The following is a 17,901-nucleotide window of genomic DNA, read 5'->3' on the forward strand; positions in this document are numbered from 1 at the left end:
ACTCTGATTGCATTAAGCTTTTCTAAATGTCCTATTTCTTCCTTAATGATGGACTCTAGCATTTTCCCAATGACAAATGTTAGGCTGATTGGCCCTATAGTTTCTGGCTTTTTGTCTCCCTCCCTTCTTGAACAGTGACATCACATTAGCAGTTTTCCAATCCACTGGGACGCTCCTGGAATCCAATGAGTTCTGAAATATTTTGACCAATGCCTCCACTATATCTGCAGCCTCTTCCTTTTAAACCCTTGGATGCAGGCCATCAGGTCCTGGCAACTTGTCTGCCTTTAGTCCCATTAGTTTGTCAAATACTTTGTCCCTCATGATAGAGACTGTCACAAGATCTTTCCTCCCATTAGCTCCTTGCTTATCTCCAACCAGTGGAGCAATTTCCCCATTTCTTCCCATTGACTCCAATTTTGCCAGGGCTCCTTGATGCCATACTCAGTTTAATGCTGCCTTGACGTCTAACCTCACCTCCTGAGTTCAGTGCTTTTGTCCATGTTTGGATCAAGGTTGTAATGCAGTCAGCATCTGAGTGGACATGGGGGAACACAAACTGAGCATCAGTGAGGATGTTATTGCTGAGTAAGTACTGCTTGATAGAACTGTTGACAACACCTTCCAACACTTCACTGATGATTGAGAGTAAACTGATGAGATGGTAATTGTCCAGGCTGGATTTGTCCTGCTTTTAGTCGACAGGACATACCTGGGCAATTTTCCACATTGCTGGGTAGATGCCTGCATTGTAGCTGTGCTGGAACAGCTTGGCTAGGGGCACGGCAAGTTCTGAAGCATAAGTTTTCAGTACTATTGCTATACTCTTGTTCAGCCCCATTGCCTTTGCAGTATCCAGTGCCTTCAACCATTTCTTGATGTCATGTGGAGCGAATTGAATTGGCTGAAGGTTGGTATACTGGGGACCTCAAAAGGAGGCTGAAATGGATCATCCACTTGGTCCTTCTGGCTGCAGATTGTTGCAAATTCTTCAGCCTTGTCTTTTGCACTGATGTGCTGGGCTCCCCATCATTAAGAATGGGGATACTTGTGAAGCCTCCCCCTCCAGTTAGCTGTTCACGACTGGATGTGACAGCTCTGCAGACCTTAGATCTGATCCATTAGTTGTGGGATTGCTTAGCTCTGGCTATCAAATGCTGCTTCCACTGCTTGACATGCAAGTAGTCCTGTGCTGGAGCTTTACCAGGCTGACACCTCTTTTTAGGTATGCCTGCTGCATCTCCTGGTATACCCTCCTGCATTCTTCATTGAACCAGGGTTGATCCCCCAGCTTTGGTAATGGGAGTGAGGGATATGCCAGGCCATGAGACTGTGTTTATAATTCTGCTGCTGCTGATGGCCCACGGAACCTCATGAATGTTCAGTTTTGAGTTGCTACAGCTGTTTGATATCTAACCCATTTAGCACAGTGGTAGTGCTACACATGAAGGAGGGTATCTCAGATTTCTAGCATTCGCAGCATTTTGATTTTGTACAAGAAGTTTAAAATTGAGACCTTGCTGGGCTGGAAGGTCAGCGTGCACAGGGCTGACAAGTGAACTGGCCTTGACTCAACTGGGACATATGGGCCAGCAGAGCTTTGGAGAAGCTCAAGTTTATGTAGGGTACCTTCCAATTAACCCAAGTATGGTGTTAAGGCTTCCCTGTTCACTTCCTGGGCATTATGAATCAGCCTAGAGGCAAGCTGGCTACTAGGGTCCCCTTATGGGAGAGTGCCTGGCCATTCTTTTATATTTTCCTCACCCCAATAAAAATAATAACTTGCATTTATAAGAGAGACTGTATATTGTACATGTCCCAAGACACTTCACAGAGTTGGAATCACATAAAAAGGCCTTTCCTCCTCTCTCTTTCTCCTCTTGTTAAACGCCACACTCAACTCCATGTTCCCATCCTGAGAGGTAGTCCAGTGGATCGTCTGGCCTATTACAGTCACCAAGCAACCTGACGAGCAGGGGCGGGGCTAGCGGAAGTGACGCACTTGTTGCTGCGGTGACGGGCTTGTCTTGCTGATCGGACGGTTTCGCTCCCATTCCCTTTCGCTTTTAGCACCATCATTATGTCCGGCGGAGGCGGAGAGTTCGGAAATCCCTTGCGCAAGTTTAAGCTCGTCTTCCTGGGCGAACAGAGCGGTGAGTGACCGACGCTAGGCCCGCGGATGAGCCTCGGACTGTCGTGAGCAAGAGCTGGCTTGCGGCAAGCGAGGACAGCGCGGCAGGAGCATCCGGGCCTTTCAGGCAGGCTCCGAGGCCGCGGTCTTTGCTGTGACTTCAAGGCCCGGTTTCTGTGACTGAGCTAAGAGAAGGAAGCCGCCCCATTGAGCCTCGGATCTAAGAGCAATGACCTCGTTGAAGGATATTCTTCCCCGCCAACCACACCCCCCACCTACCTAGAAACTTAAGACTGATCAACCTGATTGAGAGACGTTTGGAGCGCTCACCCGGCTCTCCCTTGTTTCATTTCTCTACGCTGCTTATTTTTAGTGGCTAGTATCCTTCAGTCTATCTTCCAATTGTTTGGGATCTTCCGCATTTCATCCTTCAGGGCTTCAGAAAACAAGGCGCTTGGTGTATTTTACTTTTTTTTTCAATGAATGAAAAATCCCAAAGTAGATCCGATGTGTGCTTTTTTAGCCATGTCTCTGGTGATCGTCACCTTTAGAAGTTCCAGGATTTAACTGTCAGATGGATTTGTGACAGAGGGAAAAAGTTATAGGAATGGCTGATATACGGTGATCAGGCACTTAGCACAGTGGAAGAGGAGTTAGCCTCACAGCACACATCTCCCTGCCAAAGCTCCTTCCAGAAGAAATGGTTTCTGCCTACTAAATATGCTGGATTGGATTTTGATCCCTCGAATATCAAAGTGTTTTGTTATTTGGAATCTGTGTAGAGTTCTCCACATTGGGGAAAACCAAATGTCTGTGTGCTCATCTTAAGTTTGGGAACTTTTCTCTGTGATTTCATTCCTGGTTATGTCAGTTAACCCCTTTTGACTTTCCCCAGCCTCTTTTCTCCTCTTTCCAAGTAATTAGAACACCACCTTTGTCATTGTAGGAAAACTATTTGTTCTTTCAATTTGTTGTTTTTTCTCTATCCTTGTTGTCAACAATCCTTTGTGTGTTTAGAGACAGCTCTTCTTGCTGACTTGTTAGGATCTTACATTGCTGCATAAACATGCACTATTTAGGAATCTTATGTGTGAAGTTCCTTTTCAATGTGTTGCACTTCTTATATATCTTATATAGAGTTAACTGATCAGAGAGACTGGATAGGCTAGGGTTGTTTTCCTTATAGCAGAGAAGACTGAGGGGGCACAGAATTAGGAGAGGCATAGTGGAGGTGAGGTGTCAGTAGCCAGGGGGCATAGATTTAACATAAGGGCAGGAGGCTTAGTGGGGATTTGGGGAAATATTTTTTCACGCAGAGAATGGTTGGAATCTGGAACACTTTGCCTGAAGGGGTGGTAGAGGCAGGAGCCCTCACAACGTTCAAGAATTATTTGGATAAGCGTACAGGACTACGGGCCAAGTGCTGGAAATAGAATAGCTGGGTGCTTGATGGCTGGCATGGTTATGATGGGCCTGTTTCTGTGCTGTATAACTCTATGACTATGACTCTGATCAGTCAGTAAACATTTTCCCTGTTGTTTATGCTGAGATATAATCCATTGGGTATGAGTGACACTCCAGTATCCCTTCCAATCTGGATAAAGAGCTGACACAAGCAGAAAATGTCATATTTAGCTGGTCAGGCAGGATTGACAGCTCATATTTTAGGTATAAAATTTCTTCAAAACTGAGCAATATTACAGAAAATTCAGTTTTGGTGTTTACAGTGGTGGAAAGAGGATTTGAATCTCCAATATTATGTACTTTGGTTTCTTGCCAATTGAGCTCAAAACCTACAGTTGCAAAATCATTTTTGAGGATACTTACTGCCAAGTTTATTATTTCTAGCATTACTGCTAGAATAGCAATTTTGTCGCCATAGTTGAAGTCAGTGAAACTTTCTAAATTTAGCTCAGTGCCATTCATGCTTTGACTAGCTGAATTTGCCAAGAAGCAGTCCACTGGTAGCAGAAACGGGCCAGGGCTGGTTAAAGTACACTCGCCAAACTCCAGGTCCAGTTTGAGTAAGGTGCTGGCATCATTGCATATGCACATGCAAACTTCTCCCTTCGTATTGGAGTTGAATGAGTTGGGCAAATTTATCTGGAGCATCCACTTGCTTTAGAATTAATCAAATTGAGTTCCTATTTGCCAAATCAGATGTTGCACACTACAGCTAGGTCCTGGATCTCACATTTGACCAATGCAGGCCGGGGAATTCTAAATATGAAGATCTTTGCCTTGTAACACACACATTTATGGCCTGTGAATAGTGTTTCTTTTGGTGTGCTGAATGCTTGGGTTATGATGAGCTGCAGACTTCTGTCAGTGGTGGATCTACTGAGTGTGAACTACTTTGCTGCAGCCATCTCTTGTTCGACAGGAGGGTATTCCTCTTGTAGCTTTCATATAAGGTTTTGCTGCATTCCCCTTTCTCAATTGGGATTATTAATCCACCCTTCTAGCCTTTGAGCATGATCTCTTGCTGCTAGACATCAAGTGTCAGTTGATGTTGGGATTTGGTTTATGCCTGTCCATGACATTTCAACAGATATTCCACATCTGTTGTGGGCAGCCCAATCATGAGTTTCTTTATGGAAGCCTTTGTTTCCAATTTGAAGGATTACTTGATTTTGGGAAATGGTATTGCTTCATTTGCTTGCAGAACTTCAGAGATACCTCTTTAGGAGGCAGTCCTGCAAGGTTTCAAACCGGCTCTTCTATCTTGCTATTTTCTCTGATTATGGCTGATCATCACTATATTTGACTGGACCAAGGGCTGACTTATGACATCCATTAGAAGCTTAATGCCTGGTGGAGTTAGATTTCGGTAGCTGCTCTTCCCCATTTGCTTTCTGCAAGGCTTCATACTGATGGTCTCAAAAGTGCCTTTGCCCAAGAACATCTGTGGTACTCTTCTTATGTGCAGTGTCCTTTCTTGCATCTTTGAAGGAATCGATAGTGAAAACAGAGGAAGATTACAGGGCAATGAAGTGAAAACAGGGCAATGCAAATAGTTTTGAATTGTTTTAACAGAGCTGTCACAGACTCAATGGGTTGTATGGCTCATAATATCCTAAGCATGTATGTAAACTGAATACATGGGATTTTCTCTGTCCAGAACTGCAGAGACATATTTTAGGGAGGTTATTTTCCCTCGTTTGGTGGCATTTACCTCTTCAGACTTTAACCCTGCCTACCTGCCTGGAATTCTGCAAGCAGCTGGCTGTGAGTCTTCACATTCACCCTTCCCCATGAACCTCCCCAATCTTGTTGATTTCTTTGTAATTCCAAGTTATTCCCTTATGAATTGTATGCACTGAGGTGTTTGGATAACACTGTTAACATGGTCCTGTGCACGTACAATGTATGTACGGTGCATCATGCCACTTGTACTGACTATTCCTAGACCAATATTCCAATTGATACCCAGCACTACTGCACTGCCAGCAGTGTTTATACTCTGAAGAATTAGAATGAAGACAGACTGCAATGGGATGTCTGAGACTCTGATTATTAGTAATGTGTGCCTGGAAAGAATTGCTTTATTTTTGTGTAAGTAATATCTTAATTTGGTACTCTTTGATACCTTGATGAATTAATTTTATTTGGAAATCTTGGTTGAGATAATAAGACTTCTTCATTTCTGTGACATCAGTTGCAGGATGGAAGCATTGTCCCTGTGCCCACTTGCACAAACTAGTCTGTCTGTGCTGTCCACGTGCCTGATGAAAATTTAATCTCTCTTGAACTTGATGGGAAAACTGCTTCATGTTAAAAGACACTTCTTAAAAACAATGTTTAAAGAATTAATTATTTGTATCCGTACAATCTGAAATAAAAATAGTAGGATCACGCGTTTGTGTTTTTGCTAACAGGACTGACTGATGTAGCTGGTTAATGCTGCAACGGTAGAACTAGATTAGAACTATCAGTGCCACTTGTCAAAGCTAAAGGATCCTATGTACTTTTTAAACAGCTTTATCAAATTGTCCTTGCCTTTTCAGGACTTGTGTATCTGAATCCCTTAGTGTTTGCTCTGTTAATGTTTTACCAGTTAGTGTATAGTTTCTCTGCTTGCTTATTCCTCCCAAGATGTATACGACCATACAAATTATGAGCAAGAGTAGGCTACTTGGCCCTTGGAGCCTGCTCTGCTATTAAGTAAGATCATGGCTGATCTGATTTATAAATTCAAGTTGACATTCCCACCTACCCCCAATAATCTTTCACCCCCTTACTAATCAAGAATCCATCTACCTCTGCCTTAAAAATATTCAAAGTTTCTGCTTCCACCACCTTTTGAGGAAGAGAGTTCCAAAGACCCACGACCTTTTGAGAGAGAAAATTTCTCCTCATCTCTGACTTACATGGGCAACCCCTTATTTTTAGATTCTCCTACAAGAGAAAACATCCTCTCCACATTCACTTTGGCAAGACCCCTCAGGATCTTGTATGTTTCAATTAAGTTACCCCTTTCTCTTCTAAACTTCAGCAGATACAAGCCTAGCCTGTCCAACCTTTCCTCATAAGACCATTCCAGGTATTAGTCTGGTAAACCTTCTCTGAACTGCTTTCAACGCATTTACATTGTTCGTTAAATAAGGAGACCAATACTGTATACAGTACTCCAGATGTGGTCTCACCAATGCCCTGCATAACGGAAGCATAACCGCCCTATTTTTGTATTAAATTCCCCTCGCAATAAACAATAGCATTCTATTAGCTTTCCTAATTACTTGTACCTGCACTAGGTCACTTAGATCCCTCTGCATCTCAGAGCTCTGCAATCTCATAATCTAATTTTTTTCTCTGCATTGGATTTAATTTGACATCTATCCACCCACTTTTCTAGTGAAATCATTTTCAGTCCTTTTTACAGTTAATCACACAATCTTTTTTTAAGTTGCATTTAATTTTGGTATTGTGCCCCTGGATCCAAACCCATATCATTTATTTTTAGTGTGTGGATTCACAGAATGGCTTCTCGAAATACTTGGCCTTTGAAATCTTTGAGAATAAGCCTTGCTGCGCATGGTAACATCATTCTAATAGTTTGATCAGGCGGACACTAAAATGGGTGAGATTAAATTCTGGTCTGCCAGTTGGCATTAGCATTGTGGAGTCAGAGGTCAGCGCTGCCTATTGCTAATTTCCTATTTGTTGGTTATTGACTTAAATGTAATAGTTCCTATTGATCAATAATTCTGTTGTCTCTGAACATTCTCCAGACAGATGAGTAGTCCATCTGTCAGTTGGTTAATTCAATACATTGTTATCAAGTTGTTACTGGAAAAATTCCTCTTAAAACTTTTCATGTTGCATAATGTGCGTATGTGACATTCTCCGTGCCATGACCTTTACCCTAGTGTTACAGTCCAAATCCCTCCAAAGACAACCCCAAACCCATCACTGATTTTTTTCATAGCTCAAATGGCCATTGTATGAAATCCCACTTTCACCACATTAATTTTACTGCAATCTATTGATCAGGCATGCAGAGCTTCTTCCTGGATGCTTATTCCCCTTTTCAGTGTAATTTCACCTACAATTCCAGATTTTCCAGTCAAACACTAAATGCCATGACAGTAGCAAATTCTTTCAGAGGTGACTATTTATCAACATACTCTACATTGCTGTACTGTACAGGCTATTGAGTATCCTTAATGGGGCTTAGAGTTCTCTACCTAAAGGAGCAATATGCATCAATGTTATGTTGAGATTTTTAAATTTAAATTAAGACCCAAGTATTTTCTAAAAACCAAAGCAGTTCAGTGTTTTTTTTTTACCTAATATCACAATCATGCAAATACCTGTGCTGGAGCGTTTCTTCAGTCCACGTAGAAAATAGAGAATAACGTATTTAATTTTTGATCATGCAGTTGGTTGAACTGATTCTGAATACTGTGTAAGCCCAGCTTGACAATCATTTGAATAATCTTTCATGTAGGAGCCTGGGTTTGATTTCAGCTTCGACTAGTTGCTCTCCTGGGCAAGAAGCAGGGTAAAATAACACAAAGAAAAGGCATACTTAAAAGGTTGTGTATGCAACAGAATGGGGGAGCATTGCGCTGAGACCTGATAATTGTTGTATACTTGTAACTATTTTAAAGTGTTACAATTTTAACAAATGCTAAAAGCAAACATTACTACAATAAGAAGACAAATTAATAGTGATTTTACATCAAGCATTGCCAGTCTTATTAATAATTTCCTTCCAGCAGTTTGTTTAGGATTGACAGCAGTAGTGAATCTTGATGAAAAAAAAACATTTAACCCAATTGCCATACCTTGGGAGTCCGTACAAATCTTCTCTAAAGTGTCTTTCAATGGCTGAATGCAGCCTTTTACACCCAACGTAGCTGAAAAAAGCTTTTACCATTGCAACTGAAATTACCTGCTACTTCTTTCTCCTTTAATCTCTCGGCTGTTCTGATAGCCTTTGTTTCCTTTAATTGTGCGTGATATTTGTGTCTTCTCTTCTAAATGATATTCCTTTAATCTATAAAGTATGTTTGCTAATTTGAGGAATGTTGTTTTGTTACAGTTGGAAAGACCTCTCTGATAACCAGGTTTATGTATGACAGTTTCGACAACACTTACCAGGTGAGTGATTCAGTAGGCCAGTATCTAGCTCCGTGTTTTGCAGTACTTCTGTGTCCTTGTGCTGAGTTTCTGTTATTAGCAGCGGGGTCTAGGAAACAGTCATGTCAAAGTCCAAATCCTTTATGAACAGGCCATTAGGATACTGGAAGATATATTGCATGGGGCTGAGGTGATTGTTACTGTGTGATAATAGCAGAGGGCTAAGTAGATTTCACAACTTCTTAGCTGGAGAAGTGATTGTGCCATCTTCAGGATATTATTTCTGTTTCCCAAATTTTAATGTATTTAATTTGTAATGATGATGCAGTCCACAGCTGAGCTTTCTAAACTCAGAGCTGCTCGCAGTCACCCTGCAAGGCCATCTGTGCTCTTCACTGAAAGTCAGCAGTCTTCCATCAACCATACTGCAACCACTGGGGTAGCAATGCATTGGAGCACTAGGATAGACAAATACACAGGGAAGATGGGCACTAAGGGGGAATGCTCTAGGGTAATTAGTAGACTTTTTGTCTGCAAGATAACATTAATTTATAAATTTGGTTTAGAATGTTTATTTTGTGGAGACATTTGTTTTTGCATTGTGACTGAGTAGTAGAGCAATGGGAGCATTGTTTAAGCACTCCAATGATCTGTTCCATTCAATTGTGTGATAGCATGGGCTTTCGTTTTATGCATGTTGTGCATGCATGGGTTGCACAGTGGAGTTATCAGCCATGTGGTTAGCAGTCAATATCTCTTGTCACCCAGTAGCCACCCTTCAGTTTACTGTGCTAGGCCAAATATAACTGGAACAGTGGACTACCGCAAATGAACCAGGCATTGACCTGCATGATTTACTGTCCATGGTCACACACCAGCTGGACGCTACAGTGCAAAATTAATTTCCTTTGCAGGTGATGCATATTAATTTTGCACTGTAGCGTCCAGCTGGTGTGTGACCATGGACAGTAAGTCATGCAGGTCATTGCCTGGTTCATTTGCGGTAGTCCACTGTTCCAGTTATATTTGGCCTAGCACAGTAAACTGAAGGGTGGCTACTGGGTGACAAGAGATATTGACTGCTAACCACATGGCTGATAACTCCACTGTGCAACCCTTGCATGCACAGCATGCATAAAACGAAAGCCCATGCTATCACACAATTGAATGGAACAGATCATTGGAGTGCTTAAACAATGCTCCCATTGCTCTACTACTCACAGTCACAATGCAAAAACAAATGTCTCCACCAAATAAACATTCTAAACCAAATTTATAAATTAATGTTATCTTCCCTTAATATGCACTCAAGGGAGCCTGCACTGTGGGGGAAGCATGCAATGCTACCAAAGCCATGTGTTCACTGAAACTGCTTCACTCTGCCAAAACAGAATGAACTGTAGTTGGTTCTCATTGCATAGAGAGCCTCAGTAACCTACCATATGCAATCGTGGATGGCGAACTGCGAGATATTGCAAATATCTCAACTAAAGCCAGGAAGGAGCCAGCTGCATAAAGGTTCATTACCGCAATCACCATTTGGAATGCGATCATTGCCTTATTCTGAGGTTGCAGTTGTGATTCCAACTGTTGACCAGTTTCATTGAAGCTGTCCTTATTGAAAAGCAGACATCTTGCACATTTCTCCTTGCTGAGATTCATGCTGGAGAATTGCTCCCTAACACACTGGATGGAAAGGCCCCCTGAGAGCTTTTCTTCTCCACCTGCTCTTTCCTTTTTCCTCTTGCAGCTTGTCCTGCTCTGCTAGCCTTCTGTTCATTCGCTGCATCATGCTGTAATCCAAGGAGAATGCCTATCACTACACACGTCTTGGAGCAATTAGTTTGTGCAGATGCATGAAGTCATGAACAATTAATCAACACCTGCCACACATACCCTTAGACTTCTGAAATTTTAAGTATTGGTACAAAGCATGAAATACTTGTAGAATCAAAGCAACAGCCAGAAGAATTGAACCAGCAGCTGGCCTATACGTAGTTGATTACTCCTTTAAATAGCACTGGAGGGGGTCCTTCCTGTTGCTAAATGCACATTCAGTTGTGTGAGGTTAAGAGACATTAGCTTGATAGCTGAACTCCAAAATGACATTACTGGCATCAGATCAGCGTTGTACACTGAGTTTATGATCTGCCTGTTTTGCACATCTTCAGCTGCCAACTGTGCCTATGCCTGCCAATGCCCGAAATGATTTACCCCAAAAGTGTGCATTTGCACTACAAATGCCATTTTGAAGTTCGAAGGGCACTCATAGTGCCCAAAAGAGGGGTACCAATTATCCCAATTTTTGCACTCTTTGTTTTCTATGGGGAAAGGAGTCAAAACAGTGGCATTAAAGTTCTATATTCTTAAGCTGACTTTTCAAAAGGTGACCATACACTTCCCTTTTTAAATGTGCTAGGCAATTTTAAATCAAATACTTTTGCAGGGAAATTGTCTAATGAGCTGTTGTTTTTCTAAAATCTAACTATTCTTTTTTTTTCTCTTAATCTTGAGTGTTGCGAATTTTGAACTGGCCTGTTGTTCCTATGATCAGTATAGATACATTTTGCTTCATTTCACTCTGGTGTTTTGTTTCCAGGCAACAATTGGAATTGATTTCCTGTCGAAAACAATGTATTTGGAAGATCGGACGGTGAGTATGATCACATTTACACCTAATAAGAGTTCTTGTATCTCAAACCAGTACTTTCATCTTGTGTACACACACACTTTAGCTTTGCTTAAGTTTTGGTTGAAAGGCATTGGTTGTTCTATGGGGGATGCTCATTGGAAGCTTCTGGATTTGTTATTCAGCAGACCAATCAGCAGGGTGGAAATAAAATTAAAATGTGTGCGACCTTTCATCTTACAGATTATGGTAACTGCTTCACCCTAAGCCTGCCTGAATTGAGGCAGAAATATTTTCTTTCTTGCCCTCTAAACTAGTGCTGAATTATTCCAGAATCTGTATTTAAAAAGAAAACAAAATAATAAATTGAAATCATTTATAGGTTGTGAGCTGGTGTTCGGTGCAAGTGAGTTCTTGCAGGACTGTGATTTGGTTGTCAAGAAGTACTGCATGAATTTGATTAATTCTGCAGGATAATTATGCACTAGGAGATCTGAAAGACTGTACTGAAGAGAAATTATGTTTTCAAGTCCACATACAGTTCTGATTATCAGAGCATTAGAAAGGGTGCTGCAATTACTGGGTTGTTAATTTTGTAGACTACCCATGTGTTACAAAACCATAATACCCTTGTCTTATTGTTTTCTCCTGAAGATGTTATCCCATACTGGTATGTGATTTCATTAACACTCTAGTTCCCTTCGAGTATCTTGTCCAATTAGGCATGTTTCATGTGAGAGCCTAAATGATGAGTAGGCTATTCATGTAGTCTGATCATGTTTTCACCTAATTTTGAGGCATAGTTTCCAGCCCAGGAACATAGGTTACAAAATACAGGTTATAGGAATTGGGAATGTGGGCTCCAGCTTATTTGATATGTTTCCCCTTCACCCAGCCTGTGAGTACTAACTGCTGAGGCTAATTGTGTAACATCTGCCATGATCCTGGTTGAGATTAGTTAATTTAGAACAGTTTAATCCATTGCCGTACAACATGGTGCATCTGTCAACTAAACCAAGTCTCAAAAACGTTTTTTTCATTTTCTTATTTAATAGTGATTAGCAGATAGCATTGCTTGTGAAATGTAAGGAGCTGCACTGAAAATGCTCCAGTTTTGTTACTTTTCTTCATGATGCAGACTATATCTCCAGTCAGAGAAACTAGACATCCAAGTAGGTAAAAGATATTAAAATGATCAGGAGTTTTGCTCCTGATAATTTTTTTGAATGAAAATGTCTACATGTGAGACTGGAACTGGTTACTTATGCAGAAACTGAATGTTTGTTAGCAGGTCTATTCATTCCTGACTCCCCAGGCTGTATTAATTAATCTGGACATATGACTTCAATTGGTGGCTCAGATTGGAGGGGACTAAGGGAAGCCCTTTGGTAGTGCACTTGAAATTGCCTACTCTAATGACAGTGTGTTCTGAGCTGATTTCATGTTTTATCCATTGATGCAATGCTGCATACAGTACAGTGGAATCTCAATTATCTACCTTAATGGAAGAGGGAAGTATTACATTACTTCAGCAGAAATTGGTAGATCATTTTGTTTTTAGTTTCTGAATGATCTTTTTAGATTGCCTAATTCCCTGAGTATACAAGTAAGTTTTCCATTTAAAAGCTCCCGAGGGTGAAAATGTTGGTGCAACTGCTTTTGATCTCAGAACTCAGATGTTTGACTCCCACTGGACTTCTAACCTTTGAACCAGTTGAAGTCCCGATTTTTGGGCCTACCATATGGTTGTAGCCTTTTGCGTCTGCAATCACTGTATTTATATAAATAGAAAACGAGAGTCCCCAGCAAATATCCCACGGAAATGCCACATTACGTCAGTTTAAACTACACAGGTTTAACCCCACCATCTGCTTTTGTGTCCTAGTATCTTTGTACATGTTGCTACAATTTCTTTATTGTCTTAAATTTCTTACAGGTCTTGTGGCATCTTGCAAAATGCCTCCTGAAAATCCAGCATAAAACAGAGGACACAAGAATAGAAAAACAGGGGGCAAAAGGGACAGAGGAACATAAAACAATCACTATCACTGGACAGAACATATAAGGAAAACAAATAGAACCAAAGGCTGACAGGTCTCCTGGACTTGATGGCCTGCATCCCAGGGGCTTGAAGGAAGTGGCTGTAGACATGGTGGATGCACTGGTTGTGATCTTCCAAAATTCCCTAAATTCTGGAAAGGTCCCAGTGGATAAGTAGACTGCAAATGTAATACCACTGTTCAAGAAAAGAGGGAGACAGAAAGTAGGAAACTGTAGGCCAGTTAGTCTACATCTGCCATTGGGAAAATGCTAGAATCCATTATTAAGGAAGTAGTGACAGGCCATTTAGAAAGCCATAATACAATTGGGTAGAATTAACATGATTTTGTGAAAGGGAAATTATGTTTGACAAATTTATTAGAGTTCTTTGAGGATGTAGCAAGCAGGATGGATAAAGGGGAATAAGTAGATATAGTGCACTTGGATTTCCAAAAGGCATTCAAAAAAGTGCCACGTAAAAGGTTACTGCAGAAGATATGAGCTCATGGTGTTGGGGATGATATATTAGTATTGATAGAAGATTGGCTAAAATGAGGAGGAAACAGTCGGGATAAATGGGTCATTTTCAGGTTGGCAAACTAACTAGTGGAGTGCTGCAGGGATTAGTGCTGGGCCTCAATTATTTATGATCTATATTAATGACTTGAATGAAGCAACTGACAGTATTGTCGACAAATTTGCTGATGATACAAAGATAGGTAGGAAGGCAAGTTGTGAAGAATACAGAGTCTGCAAAAGGATATAGATAGGTTGAATGAATGGACAAAATTTGGCAGATAGAGTATAATGTGAGAAAATGTGAAGTTGTCCATTTGGCGGGAAGAACAGAAAAGTTGAATGTTAGTTAAATAGAGACTGCAGAATGCTGCAGTAGAGGGGGATCTAGGTGCCCTCATAAATGAATCACAAAAAATTAGCACGTGGGTACAGCAAGTAATTAGGAAGGCAAATGGAATGTTGGCCTTTCTTGAAAGGGGCTGGACTATTAAAGTAGGGAAGTCCTACTACAATTGTACAGAATATTGTACTTGAGGAAGGATACACTTGGATTTGAAGCAGTCAAGAGAACGTTCGCTAGGTTGATTCCTGGGATGAAGGAGTTGAGGAAAAGTTGAGCAGGTTGGATTCATACTCATTTTAGTTTAGAAGAATGAGAGGTGATCTTATTGAAACACAAATTCTAAGCAGGTGTGACAGGTTAGATGCTGAGAGGATGTTTCTTCTGGTGGGAAATCTAGAACTGGGGCGCAGTTTAAAAATAATGGGTCTCCAAGAATTGATGTGTTCACACTTCTCAAACCCATTTTTCATGTTTTCTCATTCTTTTCTTACTATAATTCTCAACTTTTCTCCCAACTGCACTGATTTACATCTCTGCAAAGCTCCCAGCTTAATATTTATGGTTCTGTTCTCTTATTAATTTCCAGCAACCATAGCAAGACCACATTTGTTTCCACTCTCTAAGTGCTTTGAGAAGGCGATTGTGGACCTTCTCTTGAACTGCAACAGTTTTTATGGCGTTGGTGTGCCCACAATGGCTTTAGATAGAGGATTTCCTCTGAAATAACCACAAATTTTACATGGCCTCTTGATTTTAACTTACTCTTTTTTAAAACTGCAACCCAACCTTATCTATCAGTGTTCTCACTTATGCTCTACTCTTAGTTCAATGTTTACCCCTGCTGGCTCTCTGATGCACCACACTCTGCTTACAGTCAGCAGCCCTCACCATGTGTCCTTGACATACAATGGCAGAACTAAAATCTGCGAAGAAGAGTGATCCCAAAGGCTGGTAATAGAACTTCCCAACTTCACACCCTTCCACACATTGTATAAAATTCATTGAGCTGTTTGAGTTTAGAGTAATCATAAACATTTGAAAGAAAGACCTGTTCTTTACAGTGAAATTAGACATCCTTCTCCAGTAAGTTAATGTCACCCTCCAATTAGTTTTTCAAGAGTGCTTAGGATGGAACTAAGATGAACATGGTCTGCATTGAGAAATGTGAATCTGCCTAGTTGGCCTGTGGCTCATCAGGTACCTATTGCATTAACTATTGGAGGTAAATTTTGAACACCAGTAGTAACCCCCCTGTAATATATTTGATATTACTTGCCTTGGTTCTATCACAGTTCGATTTTTTTAACTACGTAGAAGACATTTGATTGATATTGCCCTTTGCAGCCTCTGGACCAAATGTGTAGACTTATAGCTCAGGAGGCATGTATGATTGACTGGGTGTATGTTGCTATGTGGCCAGCTAGCAAAATTGCTAAGGCTGGCACAAGGTGTAATCCATGGAAAGTTCATTTCCTGTTATGTCAGCTAGAACTTCTAATCTCCACATTGTACTCAAGATCCCTATCCAAGGGAACAGTCATTGCAAAAGCCAAATAGGTTGTAGTTGAAACCAGCAACTCCTCAGAATCATTTGCTATCTTTTTGCCAGTTAATGAAATATAAGCTGCATCGCATCTCTTGGCAGGCTGTGCCATTTGAATTTTCATAGATGAGAATGATCGGTCTTGAAGACAACCTTTCATAGCTTAGAGCCTATCAGGGGGGTGGTTTCATAATATCGGTTCAATACACGAGCACCCTCCTTGTCCAAGAATAGGATCTAGCAAAAAGACAACCTTAAATAACTTTAGGTAATTTGGTGATATTCTCCAAGCCTAGTGTTTGAGGTGTTGTCAGTGGTTAAACTGGGAATAAGCAGTTTAAGTGAGGCATGTGGTAATACTGCTTGTTACATGGCTGATGTTTAACACTATGGATGGTAAGAAATAGGTTTGATTTCCATTTCAATTCCCAATCTGAGCCATACCAAAAAAGGGAGATTATAGGTGAGGGACTAGTAACAATACACTTTCACTATGTTGCCAACTATTGAACAGTGAACATTAGGTAAAGAGGTTACTAACTGAGGTCTGGAAGCACCGATCAGTTGTTGTGGTAGTTTACAGAGCTGTTTAAAATGTATCCAGGGAAAAATTGGAGATGAGTGCTCCTCATTGATCTGCACACTCTCCAAAAAGATTCTTTGATTTTCCAGCTTGAGGCCCATTTGTGGCATGAAGAGAAAGGTTGCTATTGGTCCCTTCCAATGAGCCATACAATTATTTACTGACAGGAGAGCGAAGATCAGCTGTGATTCAACACTGATTACTATCTAGTGATCCCTAACAGATAGTGCCTGTGTGGAGATCAAGTGAGGACAGAAGTATGCTTAGCTGTGATGCTTTTATGATTGAATAACATATTGGCATTCACTAACTGGAGTCACATACTAAGAATGTCACTTGGGTGAGGTACCAAAAAGTAGCCAGCATCTGTGAAATTGTACCCCAGCGTGTGTTTACATCTTCAGGAGAGGATATGAGAAAACTCCTAATATACCAGTGATTCTCCTATTGAATAACTGGATGCCTTGCTGAACTTTATCTATGACTGATTGACTAGGTGCATGTAGCGGAGTGGGATCTAATTCTGCTTCAGTGCATTCATGAGATGACTAACGAGAGGACATCCATTTGTTTCATTATATATGTTTTTTTTACCTGCATCTGAAAACTTGTTGTGAAGCTTCTGGTGGGTTTGTGAAGTACCATTCTGCTTTTCAGGCTTTTAGGTTCCCTGCATTCTTCATTTTGTTTTCTTTGCCGTTCAGTGTATTTTTCCTGTGTTGTTTTCCCATTTGGTTTTTCCCCTCTGCTCCTCCACCCCCAGATCAGACTCCAGCTGTGGGACACCGCAGGCCAGGAGCGATTCCGCAGCCTCATTCCCAGCTACATCCGTGACTCGGCTGCTGCTGTTGTAGTGTTTGATATTACAAGTAGGTATTCAGTGTATGTGCGTTTTGATTCCAGTACAATCAGTACTCTTTATAAAACAATTTATGGACTATCTGGCAATTAACGCACCATTTTGTTCAAAATAACCACTCAGGTCTATAGGTTTTGAGGCAACGTTAATAAAATGCCGTTTTTGCTGTGACCACATACTGGTGTAACTTAACTGAACAAACTTTTCCTTTGTTGTTAAGGTGAAGGTTAATGCATCTGGGAATGGAACATGTTTCACTTCCACCCATTGACGTCGTCAGGCAGCCCCCAATAGCCCATAATACACATCTGTGTGAAGCTTTCTCTGAATTCCTTCAGAGGCTGGGTCTAATTTGATACTGATTTATGTGCTGTTCACTCCTGTACCCGCTGGTAGCATGCCTATTGCCCCTCTCATACAGATGGGCATATTTTCCATTTGTCAACCGCTAAGTGCGATTTTTGATTTTATCCTGAATTTAAAATTATTTGTATGCTTATGGATTTAACTTCCACAGTTTTCTAGAATTGCAGAGCCCTTATCTATTACTGTACTCGAAACAACTCTTAGCAGCTACTAAAGAGAAAAGAGACAGCTCTAGCACTTGCATTCAATTCCCCTGTCTCATATCACATTGGTATAACTGCTTGTTGGAGGACTGCTGTTTTT

The 17,901-nt window shown here is 40.9% G+C and overlaps 1 protein-coding gene across 2 annotated transcripts in view; it reads left to right on the plus strand.

Annotated features, from left to right (window-relative positions):
- Nucleotides 1-1,993: 1,993 nt before the first annotated feature.
- Nucleotides 1,994-17,901, plus strand: part of rab41 (RAB41, member RAS oncogene family) — a 41,858-nt gene continuing 25,950 nt past the window's right edge. Inside the window, exons 1-4 of one of the 2 annotated variants that reach the window (XM_041194786.1) lie at nucleotides 1,994-2,153; nucleotides 8,679-8,737; nucleotides 11,316-11,369; nucleotides 17,137-17,242. In XM_041194786.1, the coding sequence (XP_041050720.1) occupies nucleotides 2,081-2,153; nucleotides 8,679-8,737; nucleotides 11,316-11,369; nucleotides 17,137-17,242 (292 nt within the window). In that variant the 5' untranslated portion in view covers nucleotides 1,994-2,080. The remainder of the gene's footprint in view (nucleotides 2,154-8,678; nucleotides 8,738-11,315; nucleotides 11,370-17,136; nucleotides 17,243-17,901) is intronic. The other variant, XM_041194789.1, reaches the window with a different exon arrangement.

This window comes from Carcharodon carcharias, chromosome 9 (genome assembly GCF_017639515.1).
Source record: "Carcharodon carcharias isolate sCarCar2 chromosome 9, sCarCar2.pri, whole genome shotgun sequence".
Classification (NCBI taxonomy): Eukaryota; Metazoa; Chordata; class Chondrichthyes; order Lamniformes; family Lamnidae; genus Carcharodon; species Carcharodon carcharias.